We start from the raw sequence: 15,896 nt of genomic DNA, 5'->3' as shown, positions 1-15,896 counted from the left end.
ATCTGCATCCCCACAGCCCTGCACCCCCACAACTCTGCACCCCCACAACCCTGCACCCCCACAAATCTGCATCCCCACAACCCTGCACCCCCACAACCCTGCACCCCCACAAATCTGCATCCCCACAACCCTACACCCCCACAACCCTGCACCCCCACAACCCTGCATCCCCACAACCCTGCACCCCCACAAATCTGCATTCCCACAACCCTACACCCCCACAACCCTGCACCCCCACAACCCTGCATCCCCACAACCCTGCACCCCCACAAATCTGCATTCCCACAACCCTACACCCCCACAACCCTGCATCCCCACAACCCTGCACCCCCACAAATCTACATCCCCACAAGTGTGCTGTCCCACAAGACTGCATCCCCACAAGTGTGCTGTCCCACGAGTGTGCAAGTCCCACAGGCCTGCAGTGCCACAAGCATGGCATATCATGAGTGTGCAAACCCACGAGTGCTCTGTCCCCCGAGGGTGCAGTTCCACAAGTGTGCAAATCCAGAAGAGTTCAACTCCACAACTGTGCAAACTCTTCTGTGCAACTCCACAAGCCTGCAATTCCATGAGCTTGCAAACCCACAGTGTACAACGCCACCAGTGTGCAAACCTATGAGTGTGCAGCCCTGTAAGTGTGCAACCTCCTAAGTCTGCAATCCCTTAAGTGTGCAATCCCATGAGTGTGCAACCCCATGAGAGTGCAAGCAGACACTGCTGTGAGCAGCCAAGCCCTCAAGAGTGCAGTTGTGCATACACAAGGGCCAGCAGTCGTGCAAGTGTGCAGCTGTGCAAGCCTGCAGCCACTCAGATGTGTCAGCATGCAGCTGCATGAGCATGTAGCAACTCAGTAGTGCAAACATGCAGCTGTGCAAGCATGCAGCCACTCAGTCATGCAAGCATGCAGCTGTGTGAGCATGTAGCAACTCAGTAGTGCAAGCATGCAGCTGTGCAAGCATGCAGCCACTCAGTCATGCAAGCATGCAGCTGTGTGAGCATGTAGCAACTCAGTAGTGCAAGCATGCAGCTGTGCAAACATGCAGCCACTCAGTCATGCAAGCATGCAGCTGTGTGAGCATGTAGCAACTCAGTCGTGCAAGCATGCAGCTGTGCAAACATGCAGCCACTCAGTAGTGCAAGCATGCAGCCACTCAGATATGCAAGCATGCAGCTGTGTGAGCATGTAGCAACTCAGTAGTGCAAGCATGCAGCTGTGCAAACATGCAGCCACTCAGTAGTGCAAGCATGCAGCTGTGCAAACATGCAGCCACTCAGTAGTGCAAGCATGCAGCTGCGTGAGCATGTAGCAACTCAGTCGTGCAAGCATGCAGCTGTGCAAGCCTGGTGCTTCACAAACAGCCAAGCTTGCAGCTGTGCAAGGGGCACATGTGCAGCTGCAGAAGTGTGCAAGCACAGTCAGCTGCAAGCTTGCAGGCCTGTAGCTGTGCAGCCATGCAAGCACACAAGGATGTGCATGCACCCGGTCGTGTCAGCAGCTGTGCACACTTAGAAGCTCCTCAGCATGAGGGGGGTGTGGGGGTGGGATGTGTCTCTCAGCCCCCCCGCGGGGATTTGGGGTCCCAACCATGCTGCTTCCTAATCATCTCCTCACCACCGACACGACCCGCAGCTGTGCCACACGTGGAGCGGCAGGGATGGAGGGGACACAGGCTGCGGCCACCCCGGACTGCTGTCAGCTGAGCACTGACACACTCATTGCATGCATGGGGCTGCAAACGACTGGGCTGAGAAAGGGCTTGAGGGGCGTGCAAAGGCGGGGGGAAGGGGAAAGGAGGGATTTGGGGGGTCATGAGAGCCATGATCATCCTTGAGGTGCTGGGGGGGGGGGAGCTTGGGGCATCCTTGGTGGCAGCCCAAAGGTTGTGGGGTGCAGGCTTTTTGGGCCGAGCTCGTCACCTGCTGGGAAGCCAGCCCAAGCTCCCCCGTGGACGCAGCCCCATTGGGTCCCCTGGTGCTAAGGAGAAACTGAGGCAGGGGTCACACCACCACCCCGTTCAGGCACCCTGCCCCCCACCCCTCAACCCCGTTTGGGATGACAAATCAGGCAGCATCTGGCAGGACACACACACACAGACACCCCCAGCCCCCCCGGGGTGCGTCGCTCCGTCCTACCCCTGCCTGGCGGGGAGGGGCTCAGCACCCGCAGCCGAGCTGGGTGCACCCCAGGCCTCCCAGTCCTCCCAGTACAACCCGGCAGAGGGCACCAGTAAGCCCAGTTTGTGGCCTCTTCTCCCCCCACACCCCCCTAATGCTGGCAGCGAGGGGAGGGTGGAGGAAGGGGAGGAGGAGGAGGAGGCGAAGGCCAGTGGGGGGGGATTTAAGAGCTCGCCGTGCCCCCGCCCGCCCCTCGCCGCCCAGCAGGGACGTGGGTGTCGGCACCCAACTTTGTGCGGGTACGTGTGGGTGTGGGTGTCCCCCCCACCGGCCGTGAGGACCCCCGGGGCCACCGCTGGCACCGCTGGGGGAGCTGCGGGGGGAGGTCCCTGGGGAGAATGGGGGGGCGATGGGAACGGGTGGGGGTGTGATGGGGACACGGACATGTGGTGGGGACACAGGAGTGGGATGGGGACCAAGTGTGTCACGGGAGTGCAGCAGGGACACGGGGGTGTGATGGGGACATGGGAGTGGGATGGGAAGGGAACGAGGTGGACAAGAGGGATGTGGGGGTGTGATGGGGACGTGGGGGTGTGATGGGGACGTGGGGGTGCCGTGGGGACGTGGGCGTGTCGTGTGGACACGGGAGTGCAACAGGGACATTGGTGCGCAGCAGGGTCACGGGGGGACAATGGGGAGCGATGGGGACGCAAGCGGGCAGCAGGGACACAGGCGCCGTGGGGGTGTGACGGGGACGCGGGCGTGCAAAGGGGGACACGGGCGTGCAAAGGGGGACACGGGCGTGCAAAGGGGGACGCGGGCGTGCAAAGGGGGACACGGGCGTGCAAGGGGGACACGGGCGTGCAAAGGGGGACACGGACGTGCAAGGGGGACACGGGCGTGCAAAGGGGGACACGGGCGTGCAAGGGGAGCGCGGATGTGTGGTGGGAACACGGGGGTGATGGGGGCACAAGCGTGCCACAGGGACAAGGGGGTGCAGTGGGGACAGCGGCGTGGGATGGGGACATGAGTGTTCAACAAAGACACGGAGATGTGAGGGGCACGTGGGCGTGGGGGGGGGGCCGCGGCGCGGGACAGGGACGTGGATATCCAGCAAGGACATGGAGTTGTGAGGGGAACACGAGCACGTGGGGGAGACTGGGGCAGACAGCGGGGACAGACCCGCGACAAGGACGTGGGTGTGTGTGGGAGATGTGGACAGGCGATGGGGACAGCAGCATGCAACGGGGACGGGGGCGTGAGATAGGGGCGCGGCTGTGATGAGGGGGGCAGGGGACGGGGACACAGACCTTGGATGTGGCGCGGGCGTGCAATGGGAACAGGAACATGCGGTGGGGACAGGGACATGCAGTGGGGACAAGGATACAGAGGTGCAGCAGGGACTTTGATGTGTGGTGGGGATGTGGCCGCGCACTTGGGGACAGGGACACACAACGGGGACCCAGCTGCACAAAGGGGGCCCTGCTGTGCCACATGCACGGGGGGACCCCGTGGCTGTCCGCCAGCCCCCCAGGTTGGCACCAGCAAGGTGACATCCCGTGGGACCTCTGTCCCGAGGGGAGAGCTGGCACATCCCCAAGGGGTCACATTGGTGACTGTACTGTGAGGGGACATTGCTGTCCCGGCCTCGCTTGGCCGAGCACGGGGACGAAGGTCTCAGTGGGGAAACTGAGGCACGGGGTGGGTGCCACCCCCCGCAGCTCTCTCTCATCCAGCACCAGGATGAAGGTTCTCCTCCTCCTCTTCCTCGCCCAGCTCTGCTCATCATCGCTGGTCCCTGGTAGGTGAGGTTTGGAGGAGCAGCACCCCAAAAGTGGGTGCAGTTGGGTGTCTTTGGGCGCCGTTGTGTTCCGTTGGGTACCGTTGGGTGCCGTTGGGTGCCATGGTGCCTGGTCCCACCCCCTGCAGAGAGGGAGAAGGACCCTGAGTACTGGCGGCGGCAGGCGCAGGAGACCCTGCGGGCAGCGCTGCGGCTCCAGCGCCTCAACCAGAACGTGGCCAAGAACCTCATCCTCTTCCTGGGCGACGGTGAGCCGGGGGGCACGCACCGGGCAGGGCAGGGCACGGGGGCTGCGGGGGCAGGGGGCACTGCGGGGGTGCTAAAGTGGCTTTGCAATGAGCTGGGAGCTGGGGCAATGCTGGAACGATCTGAACTGGCAACCAAATGGGTGCTGTGGTGGGCGCTGGGGTACACTGGGTGCTGTGGTGGGCGCTGGGGTACACTGGGTGCTGTGATGGGCACTGGGGTACACTGAGTGCTGTGGTGGGCGCTGGGGTACACTGAGTGCTGTGATGGGCACTGGGGTACACTGGGGGCTGCAGTGATCTGGGCACTGGGGTACACTGAATGCTGTGGTGGGCGCTGGGGTACACTGGAGGCTGCAGTGAACTGGGCACTGGGGTACACTGGGTGCTGTGGTGGGCGCTGGGGTACACTGAGTGCTGTGATGGGCACTGGGGTACACTGGGGGCTGCAGTGAACTGGGCACTGGGGTACACTGAATGCTGTGGTGGGCGCTGGGGTACACTGGAGGCTGCATGAACTGGGCACTGGGGTACACTGGGTGCTGTGGTGGGCGCTGGGGTACACTGAGTGCTGTGATGGGTGCTGGGGTACACTGAGTGCTGTAGTGGGCGCTGGGGTACACTGAGTGCTGTGATGGGCACTGGGGTACACTGGGTGCTGTGGTGGTTGCTGGGGTACACTGGGTGCTGTGATGGGCACTGGGGTACACTGAGTGCTGTGATGGTCGCTGGGGTACACTGGGTACCACAGTGAACTGGGCACTGGGGTACACTGGGTGCTGTGATGGTTGCTGGGGTACACTGGGTGCTGCAGTGAACTGAGTTTGAGGTGCTGGGACAAACTGGGTTTGCATTAAACTGAGTGCTGAGGTAAACTGAGTGCTGCAGTGAACTGGGTTTGAAGTAAAGTGGGTGCTGGATACACTGGGTGCTACAGTGAACTGGGTCTGCATTAGACTGGGGTGCTGGGTGAACTGGGTGTGCAAGAAATTGGGTGTGCAAGAAACTGGGTGCTGGCATAAACTGGGTTTGCCATAGATTAGGTACTGGGATAAACTGGGTTTGCCACAGAGTGCTGGTTAAACTGGGTTTGCCATAAACTGAGTGCTGGGTTAAACTGGGTTTGGCATACATTGGGTGCTGGTTAAACTGGATTTACTATAAATCAAGTGCTGAGTTAAACTGGGTTTGTCATAAATCCAGTGCTGGTTAAACTGGGTTTGCCACAAATCTGGTGCTGGGTTAAACTGACTTTTCCCATTCATCAGGTACTGGGACAAAATGGGTTTGCCATAAGTCTAGTGCTGGTTAAACTGGGTTGGGCTGTTCATTTGGGTGCTGGGATAAACTGGGTTTGCCATAAATCTGGTGCTGGTTGAACTGGGTTTGCCATACATCTGGTGCTGGTTGAACTGGGTTTGCCATACATCTGGTGCTGGTTGAACTGGGTTGGGCTGTTCACTGGGCACTGGGATAAACTGGATTTGCCATCAGTTGAGTACTGGTTAAACTGGCTTTGCCTTAAGTGCGGAGTTAAACTGGGTTTGCCTGTTCACTGGGTGCTGGTTAAGCTGGGTTTGCCATACGTGGGGTGCTGGTTAAACTGCGTTTGCCATCATCCGAGTGCCGGGGTGAGCTGGGTGCCCGCTGGCGCTGTGCACTGAGCCGCCCGTGCCCGGCGGGAGCTGACGGTACCCTGGGCCAGGCATGGGCGTCTCCACGGTCACGGCCGCCCGCATCCTGAAGGGGCAGCTGCAGAACCGCAAGGGTGAGGAGAGCCTGCTGGAGATGGACCAGTTCCCCTACGTGGCCTTGGCCAAGGTGAGGACCCCCCAGGGCTGCGGCGCCCACTCCAAGGTCAGGGCTGGCCCAGCCACCATCGACCGACCAAAACTAGGTCAGGGGCGGGCGGCGGGAGCAGGGCTGGCGCTGGTGCCTGCCGGCAGTGCCAGGGTCCGGCCGTGGGAACGGGGTGGGGGGGCGAAGGGAGCGGAGGAGGCAGCCCAACTGTGGGAAGTTGCTGGACCCTCCCCCCCCAGCTTCTTCTGGGGGCGTTTTGCTGGACACAAGGAGGGTTACTTGTGCTCACCGCTGCCTCCTTTCACCCCTCCGCAGCTCCACGCTGCCTGTCTCAAAACGGGCTGAAAACAGGCTAAAAAGGTCAAAATGCAAGGGGGAGGGGTGGGGGTGTGATGGGCAAACACACTCCAGGGGGTGAGGGGGAAAACAGGGGGCACAGGAGGGATGGGAAGGTCTGATGTGGTTAAATGGCATGGAGAGGCAAGCTCCAGGGTGGGGGCATGGGGGTGGTGATGGTGATGATGAGGTGACAGAGGTGGCAGTGATGAAGATGATGATAGTGGTGATGGTAGTGATGATGGTGAGATTATGGTCGTGATGATAACAGCAGTAGTGGTGTTGTGGAGGTGATGATGATGATGGTGTTAGCGGTGGTGCTGATGGCGATGGGCTGTTTATCTCCTCTTCCCCCTCCCCACCCCAGACCTACAACACCAACGCGCAGGTGCCCGACAGCGCAGGCACCGCCACCGCCTACCTCTGCGGCGTCAAAGCCAACGAGGGCACGGTGGGGGTCAGCGCTGGCGTCACCCGCGACCGCTGCAACACCACCAAGGGCCAGGAGGTGACCTCCATCCTCCGCTGGGCCAAGGATGCAGGTGAGGAGCTGGAGGGTGCTGGAGTGGGGGATAAAGCACTGGGTTTTGGAGGCGTTGCCACCATCGTCCCCTGAATCCGTGGTGCAGGTAAGGCCGTGGGCATCGTCACCACCACGCGTGTGACCCACGCGACACCCAGCGCCGCCTATGCCCACTCTGCCAACCGCGACTGGTACTCGGATGGAGAGATGCCCCCGGATGCGCTGGAGGGTGGCTGCAGGGACATCGCTCGGCAGCTGGTGGAGAACATCCCTGACATCGAGGTAGGGATGGGGACAGGGCCAGTAGGGCGGGAGCCACCCGGGGGTGGGGCCACCGCTGGTAGGGGCTGGAGCCAACCATGGGTAAGGACAGGGTGAACGCGAGACCAGGACCACGGAGGAGTACAGAGCCACAGGTCTCAGCAGGTGTGGAACCAGGATGACCTTAGGTACAGAACCAGGACTAGGATGAGCCATGGGCACAGAACCAGGGCTGTTAGATATGGAGTCAGGACCAGCAATGGGCCCAATCCAGAGCCTCTAGCAGCTATGGGAATAGGACAACCAATGGATGCAGAGCCAGAACCTCCAGCAGATGTAGAACCAGGACCACCCAAGGGTGCTGAGCCAGAACCTCCAGCAGATGTAGAACCAGGACCACCCAAGAGAGCAGAGCCAGAACCTCCAGCAGATGTAGAGCCAGGACCACCCATGGGTGCAGAGCCAGAACCTCCAAGCAGATGTAGAACCAGGACCACCCATGGGTGCAGAGCCAGAACCTCCAAGCAGATGTAGAACCAGGACCACCCAAGGGTGCAGAGCCAGAACCTCCAGCAGATGTAGAGCCAGGACCACCCATGGGTGCAGAGCCAGAACCTCCAGCAGATGTAGAGCCAGGACCACCCATGGGTGCAGAGCCAGAACCTCCAGCAGATGTAGAACCAGGACCACCCAAGAGAGCAGAGCCAGAACCTCCAGCAGATGTAGAACCAGAACCACCCAAGGGTGCAGAGCCAGAACCTCCAGCAGATGTAGAACCAGAACCACCCAAGGGTGCTGAGCCAGAACCTCCAGCAGATGTAGAACCAGGACCACCCAAGAGAGCAGAGCCAGAACCTCCAGCAGATGTAGAACCAGGACCACCCAAGAGAGCAGAGCCAGAACCTCCAGCAGATGTAGAACCAGGACCACCCAAGAGAGCAGAGCCAGAACCTCCAAGCAGATGTAGAACCAGGACCACCCATGGGTGCAGAGCCAGAGCCTCCATCAGATGTAGAACCAGGACCACCCAAGGGTGCAACACCATTACTGGTGGGTGGCTATGACCATGACCTCCACCAAACACAGAGCTGGGACCACAATGTGCTCATCCAGCCCCAAGCCCCAGAGCCCCATTTATGCCTCCATATCCAGAGCAGCTTCTTCCCTTTCCCACACTTCCCACACCCAAACCCTTCCATTTCTCCCCTCCCCCTCAATTCTGTCTCTGGCTGTGGATTTCGGCCGGGATTCAGCCCTGGAAATAAACCCTCCTGTGTCCTTCAAAACAGCCCCGAAGCAAAACATCCCAGCCTGTTATTTGCTCTTTAATAGCCCCTTATTCTGAATTAGTTTTTTTTCCCTTCCTTTAATATAATTTTAACTCTGTCCCAGGCTGGCAATAATTACAGAGTGGGGAAAGGAACATTTTTGTTACCCTTTTATTTTGGTGTTGGGGTTTTTTTTTTTGTGTCTCTGTGTGTTTAATAATTTTGCAGCCTTATAATTCACCTTCTGCTTGAAGAGAAAGTTAAGGGGGGGGAGAAAAAAAGAAAGAAAAGGGAAAGGGGGGGGGGGGAAGAGGGAATTAAAAATTAAATCTCAGCTGGGTTATAAATAACAGAGGGCAAATAAAGCCAAGCTCCAAAGCAAACAGCGAGCGCTGCGGGATGGGGCTCCGTGGCGGCGGGGTCAGGCGGGGACCCCAACGTGGAGCATCCTTCCCACAGATTGGAAAGGAAAGGGAAGAGGGGGGGGGGGGGGGGCAGGAAAAAGAATGAAAAAAGAACCAACCTGACCTTAAAAGCAACAACAACAACACAAAAAAAAAAAAGGGGGGGGGGGGGGTAAAAAAAAGAGGCAAATTTGCTGCTGGAAAGAGTTATTTTTGCCTCGGGTTGGAGTTACCAAGGAGCGGTTGAGGATCCTTTAGAGCCAGGTGAAATTCCTGCCTCACCGCAGGGGTTTTCCTGCTTGGGCTCTTGTGCCTCCTTGGGGTGTTCCACTCGCACCCTAGCTGAGGGGTGAGGGGCAAGAAGAAGGTGCCAGGCTCTTTTTGGTGGTGGCCAGGAATAGGACATGGAACTGCAGACACAAACTGGAAGGCAGGAGGTTGCACCTTGACATGAGGAGAAAGTTTAGTGTGAGGGTGCTGGAGCCCTGGAGCAGGCTGCCCGGAGAGGTTGTGGAGTCTCCTGCTCTGGAGACATTCAAAACCTGCCTGGACACATTCCTGTGGGACCTGCCCTGGGAGACCCTGCTTTAGCAGGGGAGTTGGACTCGATGATCTCCAGAGCTCCCTTCCGACCCCTGACGTTCTCTGAGTCAGCGACAGAATGGTTTGGGTTGGAAAGGCCTTCCGAGGGCATCCAGTCCAACCACCAACCCAACCCCACCATGGCCACGGGTTTCTTCAGCACCTCCAGGCATGGGGACTCCACCACCTCCTCAGGCAGCCTGCTTCAATCTCTTGCAGCAAAGAAATTGTTCCTCATGTCCAACTTCACCTCCTCTGGGCCAACTTTAAGGCATTTCCTCTCATCCTATCTCTTGTTCCTTGAGAGGAGCCCAACCCCCACCTGGCTCCAGTCTCCTGTCAGAGAGCTGTGGAGAGCAATGAGCTCTGCCCTCAGCTTCCTCTTCTCCAGGCTGCACACCCCCAGCTCCCCAGCCCTGTTCTCCAGGCCCTTCCCCAGCTTCCTTGCCCTTCTCTGGACCTGCTCCAGCCCCTCAGTGTCTTAATGGGGGGGGGGGAGAAGGCATTAAAAGCTGCTGAGCATTCTAGAAGATGCCTTTCCCCCACTCCTCAGGTGATCCTGGGGGGTGGCCGGAAGTACATGTTCCCCAAAAACACCAGTGACGTGGAGTACCCCCACGAGGACAAGCACCGGGGGACACGCCTGGACCGCAGGGACCTCGTCCGGGCGTGGCACGATGCCAAGCCCCCCGGCAAGGTGACGGGCACGGGTTTTTTTTGGGGGGGGTACACACACAGCACTCCACTGTAAGCGTTGCAAAGCCATTCCTGGCGTGGGGGACACTTTGGGGAGGGGAGTTGGGGGGTTATAAAGCAGCCCTGGGGTCTGCAGAGGGGCTGGGGAGGTGACAAGCTGCCTGTCCCCAGGTGGCCAAGTACGTGTGGCACCGGCGGGAGCTGCTGGCACTCAACCTCAGCCGCATCGACTTCCTCCTGGGTGAGTCCTGGCACCCCGGAGTGCCCCGGCCTCAGCTGGCCCCTGCCTCTGTCTTGGGTGGCCAGTTGCCCCTCTCCCCTCAGAGGGCACTGGCACTCTGCCCTGGGGTTGGCTGGTATGCCCCCAAAGATGCTGGTACTGCCAAGGGATGTGCTGCTCCCGCTCTGGGAATGCTGCTAAACGCCCCCCAAAGCTGCTGTAACCCTCTCCAAATCCTGCCAGTCCTCACCCCAACGATGCTGGTACCCAGAAGGGATGTTGGTGTGGCCCCAAAGATGCTCCTAATCCCTCACCCGATGATGCTGGTGCCTCCAAGGGGTGCTGTGACTCCCCTGGGGACATTGGTGCCCCTTCAAAGGTGCTGGTACTACCCTCCAGCCCTGGGGTTACTGCTACCCTGCCAAAGAGGCTGCTACTCCCCTCTGGGGATGCTGGCACCTTCCCAGGGGATGCTGGCACCCCAAAGGAATCCACTCCCCAAAGGATGCTGTTCATTCCTGTGGGAACACTGCTGTTCCCCTCAGGGATGCTGGTACCCCAAAGGGATACTGGTGCTCCAGAGGGATGCTGGTACCCCAGAGGGATGTTGGTACCCCACATTGGTGCTGGTACCCCAGAGGGATGCTGATACTCCAAATTGATGCTGATACCCCAAATCGATGGTGCTGGTATCTCACACGGAAGCTGGTACCCCTGAGTGAAGCTGGCACCCCAAATTGAGGCTGGCACTCCAAACTGAGGCTGGCACCCCTGCCCTTGGGGACAGGACTCGTTCTCTGTCCCTTGGTTCCCCAGCCCAGCCGGGTTCGCCTAGAGGAAGGAAGGGTTGGGAGCATCCCCTGGTCCCTATCTAATCACCGGGATCCGGGGCTGGGACGCTGAGGCCAGCAGAAGGAGCTGCTGTCCCCAGCAGTGTCCCTGTCCTCAGGCCTCTTCGAGCCGGGTGACATGATGTACGAGCTGGACAGGAACAACGAGACCGACCCCTCCCTCTCCGAGATGGTGGCCGTGGCCATCAGGATGCTCCAGAAAAACCCGCGGGGGTTTTTCCTCCTGGTTGAAGGTTGGGGGTTGGGGGGAGTGGGTGGGGAGAATTTGGTGGGACAAAGGGACAGAGAGGAGGTGATGGTGAGGGGGAAAGGAGGGTGTGGAGGTGCAGAAAGGGGGGGATAAAGGAGGTGATGGAAAAATGGAGGTATAAAGGGGGGGTGGAAAAATGGGGGGGGATAAAGGAGAGGATGCAAAAAGGGAGAGGGAAGAGGGGGGTGGGGGTGCAAAGCAGGAGATAAAAGGGGGGGATTTGGAGTACATGGGGGAAAGGGGGAGGGTGCAAAGGGGAGATAAATGAGGCTGTGGAGGTGCACAGTGGGGAGGAAGGTGATGGAGGATGCAAAAGGGGGATAAAGGGGGCAGTAAAGGGGGGATAAATGGGGCTGTGGGGGTGGAATAAATGAGGCTATGGGGGTGCAATGAGGGAAAAGGAGGGTGGTGGAGGATTGAAAAGGGGGTGCAAAGGATGCAATAAATGAGGCTCTGGGAGTGCAAAGGGGGTAGGAAGGTGATGTGGGATGTGAAAGGGGGTTAAAGGGGCAATAAAGGGGGGATAAATGGGGCTGCAGGGGTGTAAAGTGGGATGGAAGGTGCTGGAGGATGCAAAGGGGGGTGCAAAGGGTGGAGTAAATGAGGCTGTGGGAGTGCAAGACAGGGAGGAGGGTGATGGGGGATGCAAAAAGGGGATACCAAGGGGGCAATAAAGGGGGGGGGGGGGTAAATGGGGCTGTGGGGTGCAAAGGGGGAAATGAAGGTGCTGGAGGATGCAAAAGGGAGTAGGAGGATGGAATAAATGAGGGTGTGTGGGGGTTCAGAGTGGGGAGGAGGGTGATGGGAGATGCAAAAGGGGGATACCAAGGGGGCAATAAAGGGGAGATAGATGGGGCTGTGGGGTGCAAAGGGGGGAGGAGGAGGATGTGGGATGCAAAAAGGGATGCAAAGGGGGGATAAATGAGGCTATGGGGTGCAAAGAGGGGATGAAGGGGGCAATGAGGGGATAAAGGGAGGGAAGCAAGGAGGGGGCATAGGGCAGCGGGGCGCAGCAGGCAATGCTGAGCAGTGCTGGGGGGGCGCTCCCAGGGGGCCGCATCGACCACGGGCACCACGAGGGGAAGGCCAAGCAGGCGCTGCACGAAGCGGTGGAGCTGGACAGGGCCATCGGGCTGGCCAGCAGCCTGACCTCCGCGCAGGACACCCTCAGCGTGGTCACCGCCGACCACTCGCACGTCTTCACCTTCGGCGGCTACACCCCCCGCGGAAACCCCATCTTCGGTGGGTGCCTGCCGCCCACGGGACGGGGCACACCCTTGGCGTCCTGGCTGGGTGCTTTGGGTTGTCTTCATCCTGCTGACGGTGGCACCGCCGCCAGGTCTGGCCCCGATGCAGAGCGACGTTGACCGCAAACCCTTCACCTCCATCCTCTACGGCAACGGCCCCGGCTACAAAATCGTGGCGGGGGAGCGGGAAAACGTCTCCGCTGTGGACTTCGGTGAGTGGATTTCGGGGCAAGACTCCCCCCTGGGATTGTTACAGCCTGGCTGGAATCGTTAAGCCTGCTTTGCTGGAGCGGAGCCAAGGAAGGGCAGCGGAGCTGGCGAGGGGCTGGAGAGCAGGTATGGAGAGGAGCAGCCAGAGGAGCTGGGGGCGTTGAGCCTGGAGCAGAGGAGGCTGAGTGGAGAGCTCCCTGGGGGGGGGGGGGGCTGGAGCCAGGTGGGGTTGGGCTCTGCTCCCAAGGAACAAGTGATAGGAAAAGAGGAAATGGCCTCAAGTTGCCAGAGAGGAGGTTTAGGTTGGACGGGAGTTAAACCTCTCCCCCTTGAGGGCTGTCAACGCCCGGCCCAGGCTGCAGTGGTGGACTCCCCATCCCCGAAGGTGCTCGAAACCCACGTGGCCGTGGCACTCTGGGCCGTGGCTTTGATGGCCGGGGCGTGTTGGGTGGGTGGGTGGACTGGCTGCCCTTCGAGGGCTTTCCCCAGCCGAACGGCTCTCAGCCAACCCCCCCTTTCGGCGCCCGGGCTGATTCTGGCTTCCCCCTTCCCCAGCTCACGCCAACTACCAAGCTCAGTCAGCCGTGCCCCTGCGCCAGGAGACCCACGGAGGAGAGGACGTGGCCATCTTCGCCCGTGGCCCCATGGCTCACCTCCTCCACGGCGTCCACGAGCAGAACTACATCCCTCACGCCATGGCTTACGCCGCCTGCATCGGCTCCAACCGCGGCCACTGCAACGCCGCCGCCCGCGCCGCCGCCAGCCTCTCGCCCTTCCTCACCCTCCTCCTCCTCCTCCTCCTCCTCTGCTGAAGCTGCCTCTTTGCAAACCACGGAGGGGGATTTATTTTTAATTCCTCTCCTTTTTTTTGGTCTTTTGTGTGTGTGTGTGTGTGTGTGTGCTGGGTTTGGTTTGTTTTTCTTCTGGATGGCAGCGCCCAGAGAGAGGAGCAGAGACCAGCGAGAGACTGAGCGGAGCGCTTTGGTGCCGGCAGCTGCCTCTGTAAATAGCCCCAACCCTTCCCCTGTCATTAGCCTCCTTCCCTGCCCCAGCCCCAGCCCACCGCGGGATTTGGGATGGGAGCCGCAGCCCTCGCTGGATCCAAACCCTTTCTTTTCGGAGCGAGACGCGCTGGGGGCTGGCTCCCAAACGCGAAGCTGCCTCCCGCTCTCCTAGCTGAGGACTGACCCCGGTGCCAAGCTCGTCACATGTGTGGGTGTGGGCACCCAGGAACCACGCGGAGGTGGGCTTCAAAAAAGCGAATTCACCGAGTGGGTGTAAAACGACACCACCCCCCCCCCCCCCAAAAATAATCACCTGGCTGGGTGGATTCGTCCCCAAAACTCGGTGGTTTGTTGCCTTTTTGCTTTCAGAGCCTTTGGGTGGAGGCAGTTTGCTGCCCAGGGTGGGCTTGGGCAAGCAGGGCAGGTGAGGGGGGGCAGCTGCTGGGGTTGGGTTCCTTTAGGCCAGGTGGGTAATTAGGGGTGGGGTCGCTAGGGTAGGGTATGATGGGCAGGGGGCACTGAGAGAGGGAGGAGGTGCAGCTGTCGGAGCGCTGGGGTGGGGGCACTGAGGCCTCTGGCAGCAGCCAGGAAGGGCCCAGAGCATGCAAATGGTGTCCCAAGCCTGGCAGATGTCACCGTGCTCATGCAAATGCCACCCTGTGGGGGCAAGCGGTGCCCTGGCTCAGCAAATGCCACCTGTGCACGTGGGACTGCCACCACCCCCCTGCACACGGTGCCCGATGCCTGCAGCTGTCACTGTGGAGGTGCAAGTGACACACTGGAGGTGCTGGTGCCACTGTGCCCGTGCAGAGGTCACTGTGGATGTGCACCCTGTGCCTTGGCACCATCGAAGTGCCACCGTGTCCATGCAAATGCCACCAGGCCTCTGCACACTGTCTCCTGCACATGCAAAACCTTGCCAGGTACCATGCAAAAGTCACCATGGGCACACTGAAAGCACAGTGCCTGTGCCCTGCACATGGATAATGCCACTTTGCATGTGCCCAGGGTGCCCTGCACATACAAAATCCCACCATAAACATGCCCAGGGTGCCTTGCACATGTATAATGCCAACATGAATGTGCCCAGGGTGCCTTGCACAGGGATAATGCCACCATGAATGTACCCAGGGTGCCTTGCACAGGGATATGCCACCTTGCATGTGCCCAGGGTGCCCTGCACATGTATAATGCCACCTTGCATGTGCCCAGGGTGCCTTGCATGTGCAAAATGCCACCATGAATGTGCCCAGGGTGCCCTGCACGTGTATAATGCCACCATGAATATGCCCAGGGTGTCTTGCACCTGTATAATGCCACCTTGCATGTGCTCAGGGTGCCCTGCACATGTATAATGCCACCTTGCATGTGCTCAGGGTGCCTTGCACGTGTATAATGCCACCTTGCATGTGCTCAGGGTGCCCTGCATGTGCAAAATGCCACCAGGCACAAGGGTGTGCAAAAATCCCCAGGTGTGCAGCGTGCCACCATGCCCAGGTGTAAACTGCCACTGTGCACCCACAGAAGTCACCCTGGGTGTGGAGATGTCACTGTGCAGGTGCCACCCATGTGGAAAATGCCACCTTGCATGTGCCCAGGGTGCCTCACACCTGCAGCAAGCCACCATGCATAGTGCCAGTGTGGGTGGGTGCAGGGGTGTAAAATGCCACTCTGCCCTTGCAGAAGGCACTGGGGGGGTGTAAATGGCACCATGCAGGTGCCTACTGTGCCCTCCACACACAGAATGCCACTGTGCACGTGGGAAAGGCATCCTACCTGTGCCTGACGTGCCAAAGGACACTGTGCCCATGCAAATACCCACCTGCACGTGTAAAAACCACCATGGGTGTGCAAAATATGCCACAGCACATGTGCAAATGCCACCGTGGTGTGCAAATGCCACCATAGGCATGCAAATGCCACTAAGAACATGCAAATGTCACTGTGTGTGTGCAAATGCCACCATGGACATGCAAATGCCACTGTGTGTGTGTACAAATGCCACTGTGTGTGTGCAAATGCCACCAAGGATGTGCAAATGCCACTGTGTGTGTGTGCAAATGCCTCTATTTGTGTGCAA

The 15,896-nt window shown here is 59.6% G+C and overlaps 1 protein-coding gene across 2 annotated transcripts; it reads left to right on the top strand.

The window, feature by feature from the left end:
• The first annotated feature begins 2,315 nt into the window (after positions 1–2,315).
• Positions 2,316–14,155, top strand: ALPL (alkaline phosphatase, biomineralization associated). Of its 2 annotated transcripts, none has more exons than XM_064172166.1 (12): positions 2,316–2,417; positions 3,840–3,919; positions 4,048–4,167; positions 5,870–5,985; positions 6,668–6,842; positions 6,930–7,105; positions 9,892–10,035; positions 10,206–10,275; positions 11,204–11,338; positions 12,406–12,597; positions 12,695–12,814; positions 13,368–14,155. In XM_064172166.1, the coding sequence occupies exons 2-12, from the start codon at positions 3,862–3,864 to the stop codon at positions 13,622–13,624; spliced, it is 1,563 nt and encodes a 520-aa protein (XP_064028236.1). In that variant the 5' UTR covers positions 2,316–2,417; positions 3,840–3,861; the 3' UTR covers positions 13,625–14,155. The 2 variants fall into 2 exon arrangements, with proteins under 2 accessions (XP_064028236.1, XP_064028237.1); XM_064172167.1 differs by having other exon boundaries at positions 2,342–2,417; positions 3,855–3,919.
• The last annotated feature ends 1,741 nt before the right edge of the window (positions 14,156–15,896 follow it).

This window comes from Pogoniulus pusillus, chromosome 36 (assembly GCF_015220805.1).
Source record: "Pogoniulus pusillus isolate bPogPus1 chromosome 36, bPogPus1.pri, whole genome shotgun sequence".
Classification (NCBI taxonomy): domain Eukaryota; kingdom Metazoa; phylum Chordata; class Aves; order Piciformes; family Lybiidae; genus Pogoniulus; species Pogoniulus pusillus.
The sequence above is the reverse complement of the archived record's forward strand: the minus strand, read 5'-3'. Positions and strand labels throughout refer to the sequence as shown.

Bases quoted from the DNA above. Each gene is read 5' to 3' on its own strand.
- ALPL (XM_064172166.1), top strand. From the start codon at position 3,862: ATGAAGGTTCTCCTCCTCCTCTTCCTCGCCCAGCTCTGCTCATCATCG. The intron at 6,843-6,929 runs GTGAGGAGCTGG...TCCGTGGTGCAG, and splicing joins CCGCTGGGCCAAGGATGCAG to GTAAGGCCGTGGGCATCGTC. The intron at 11,339-12,405 runs GTTGGGGGTTGG...GGGCGCTCCCAG, and splicing joins GTTTTTCCTCCTGGTTGAAG to GGGGCCGCATCGACCACGGG.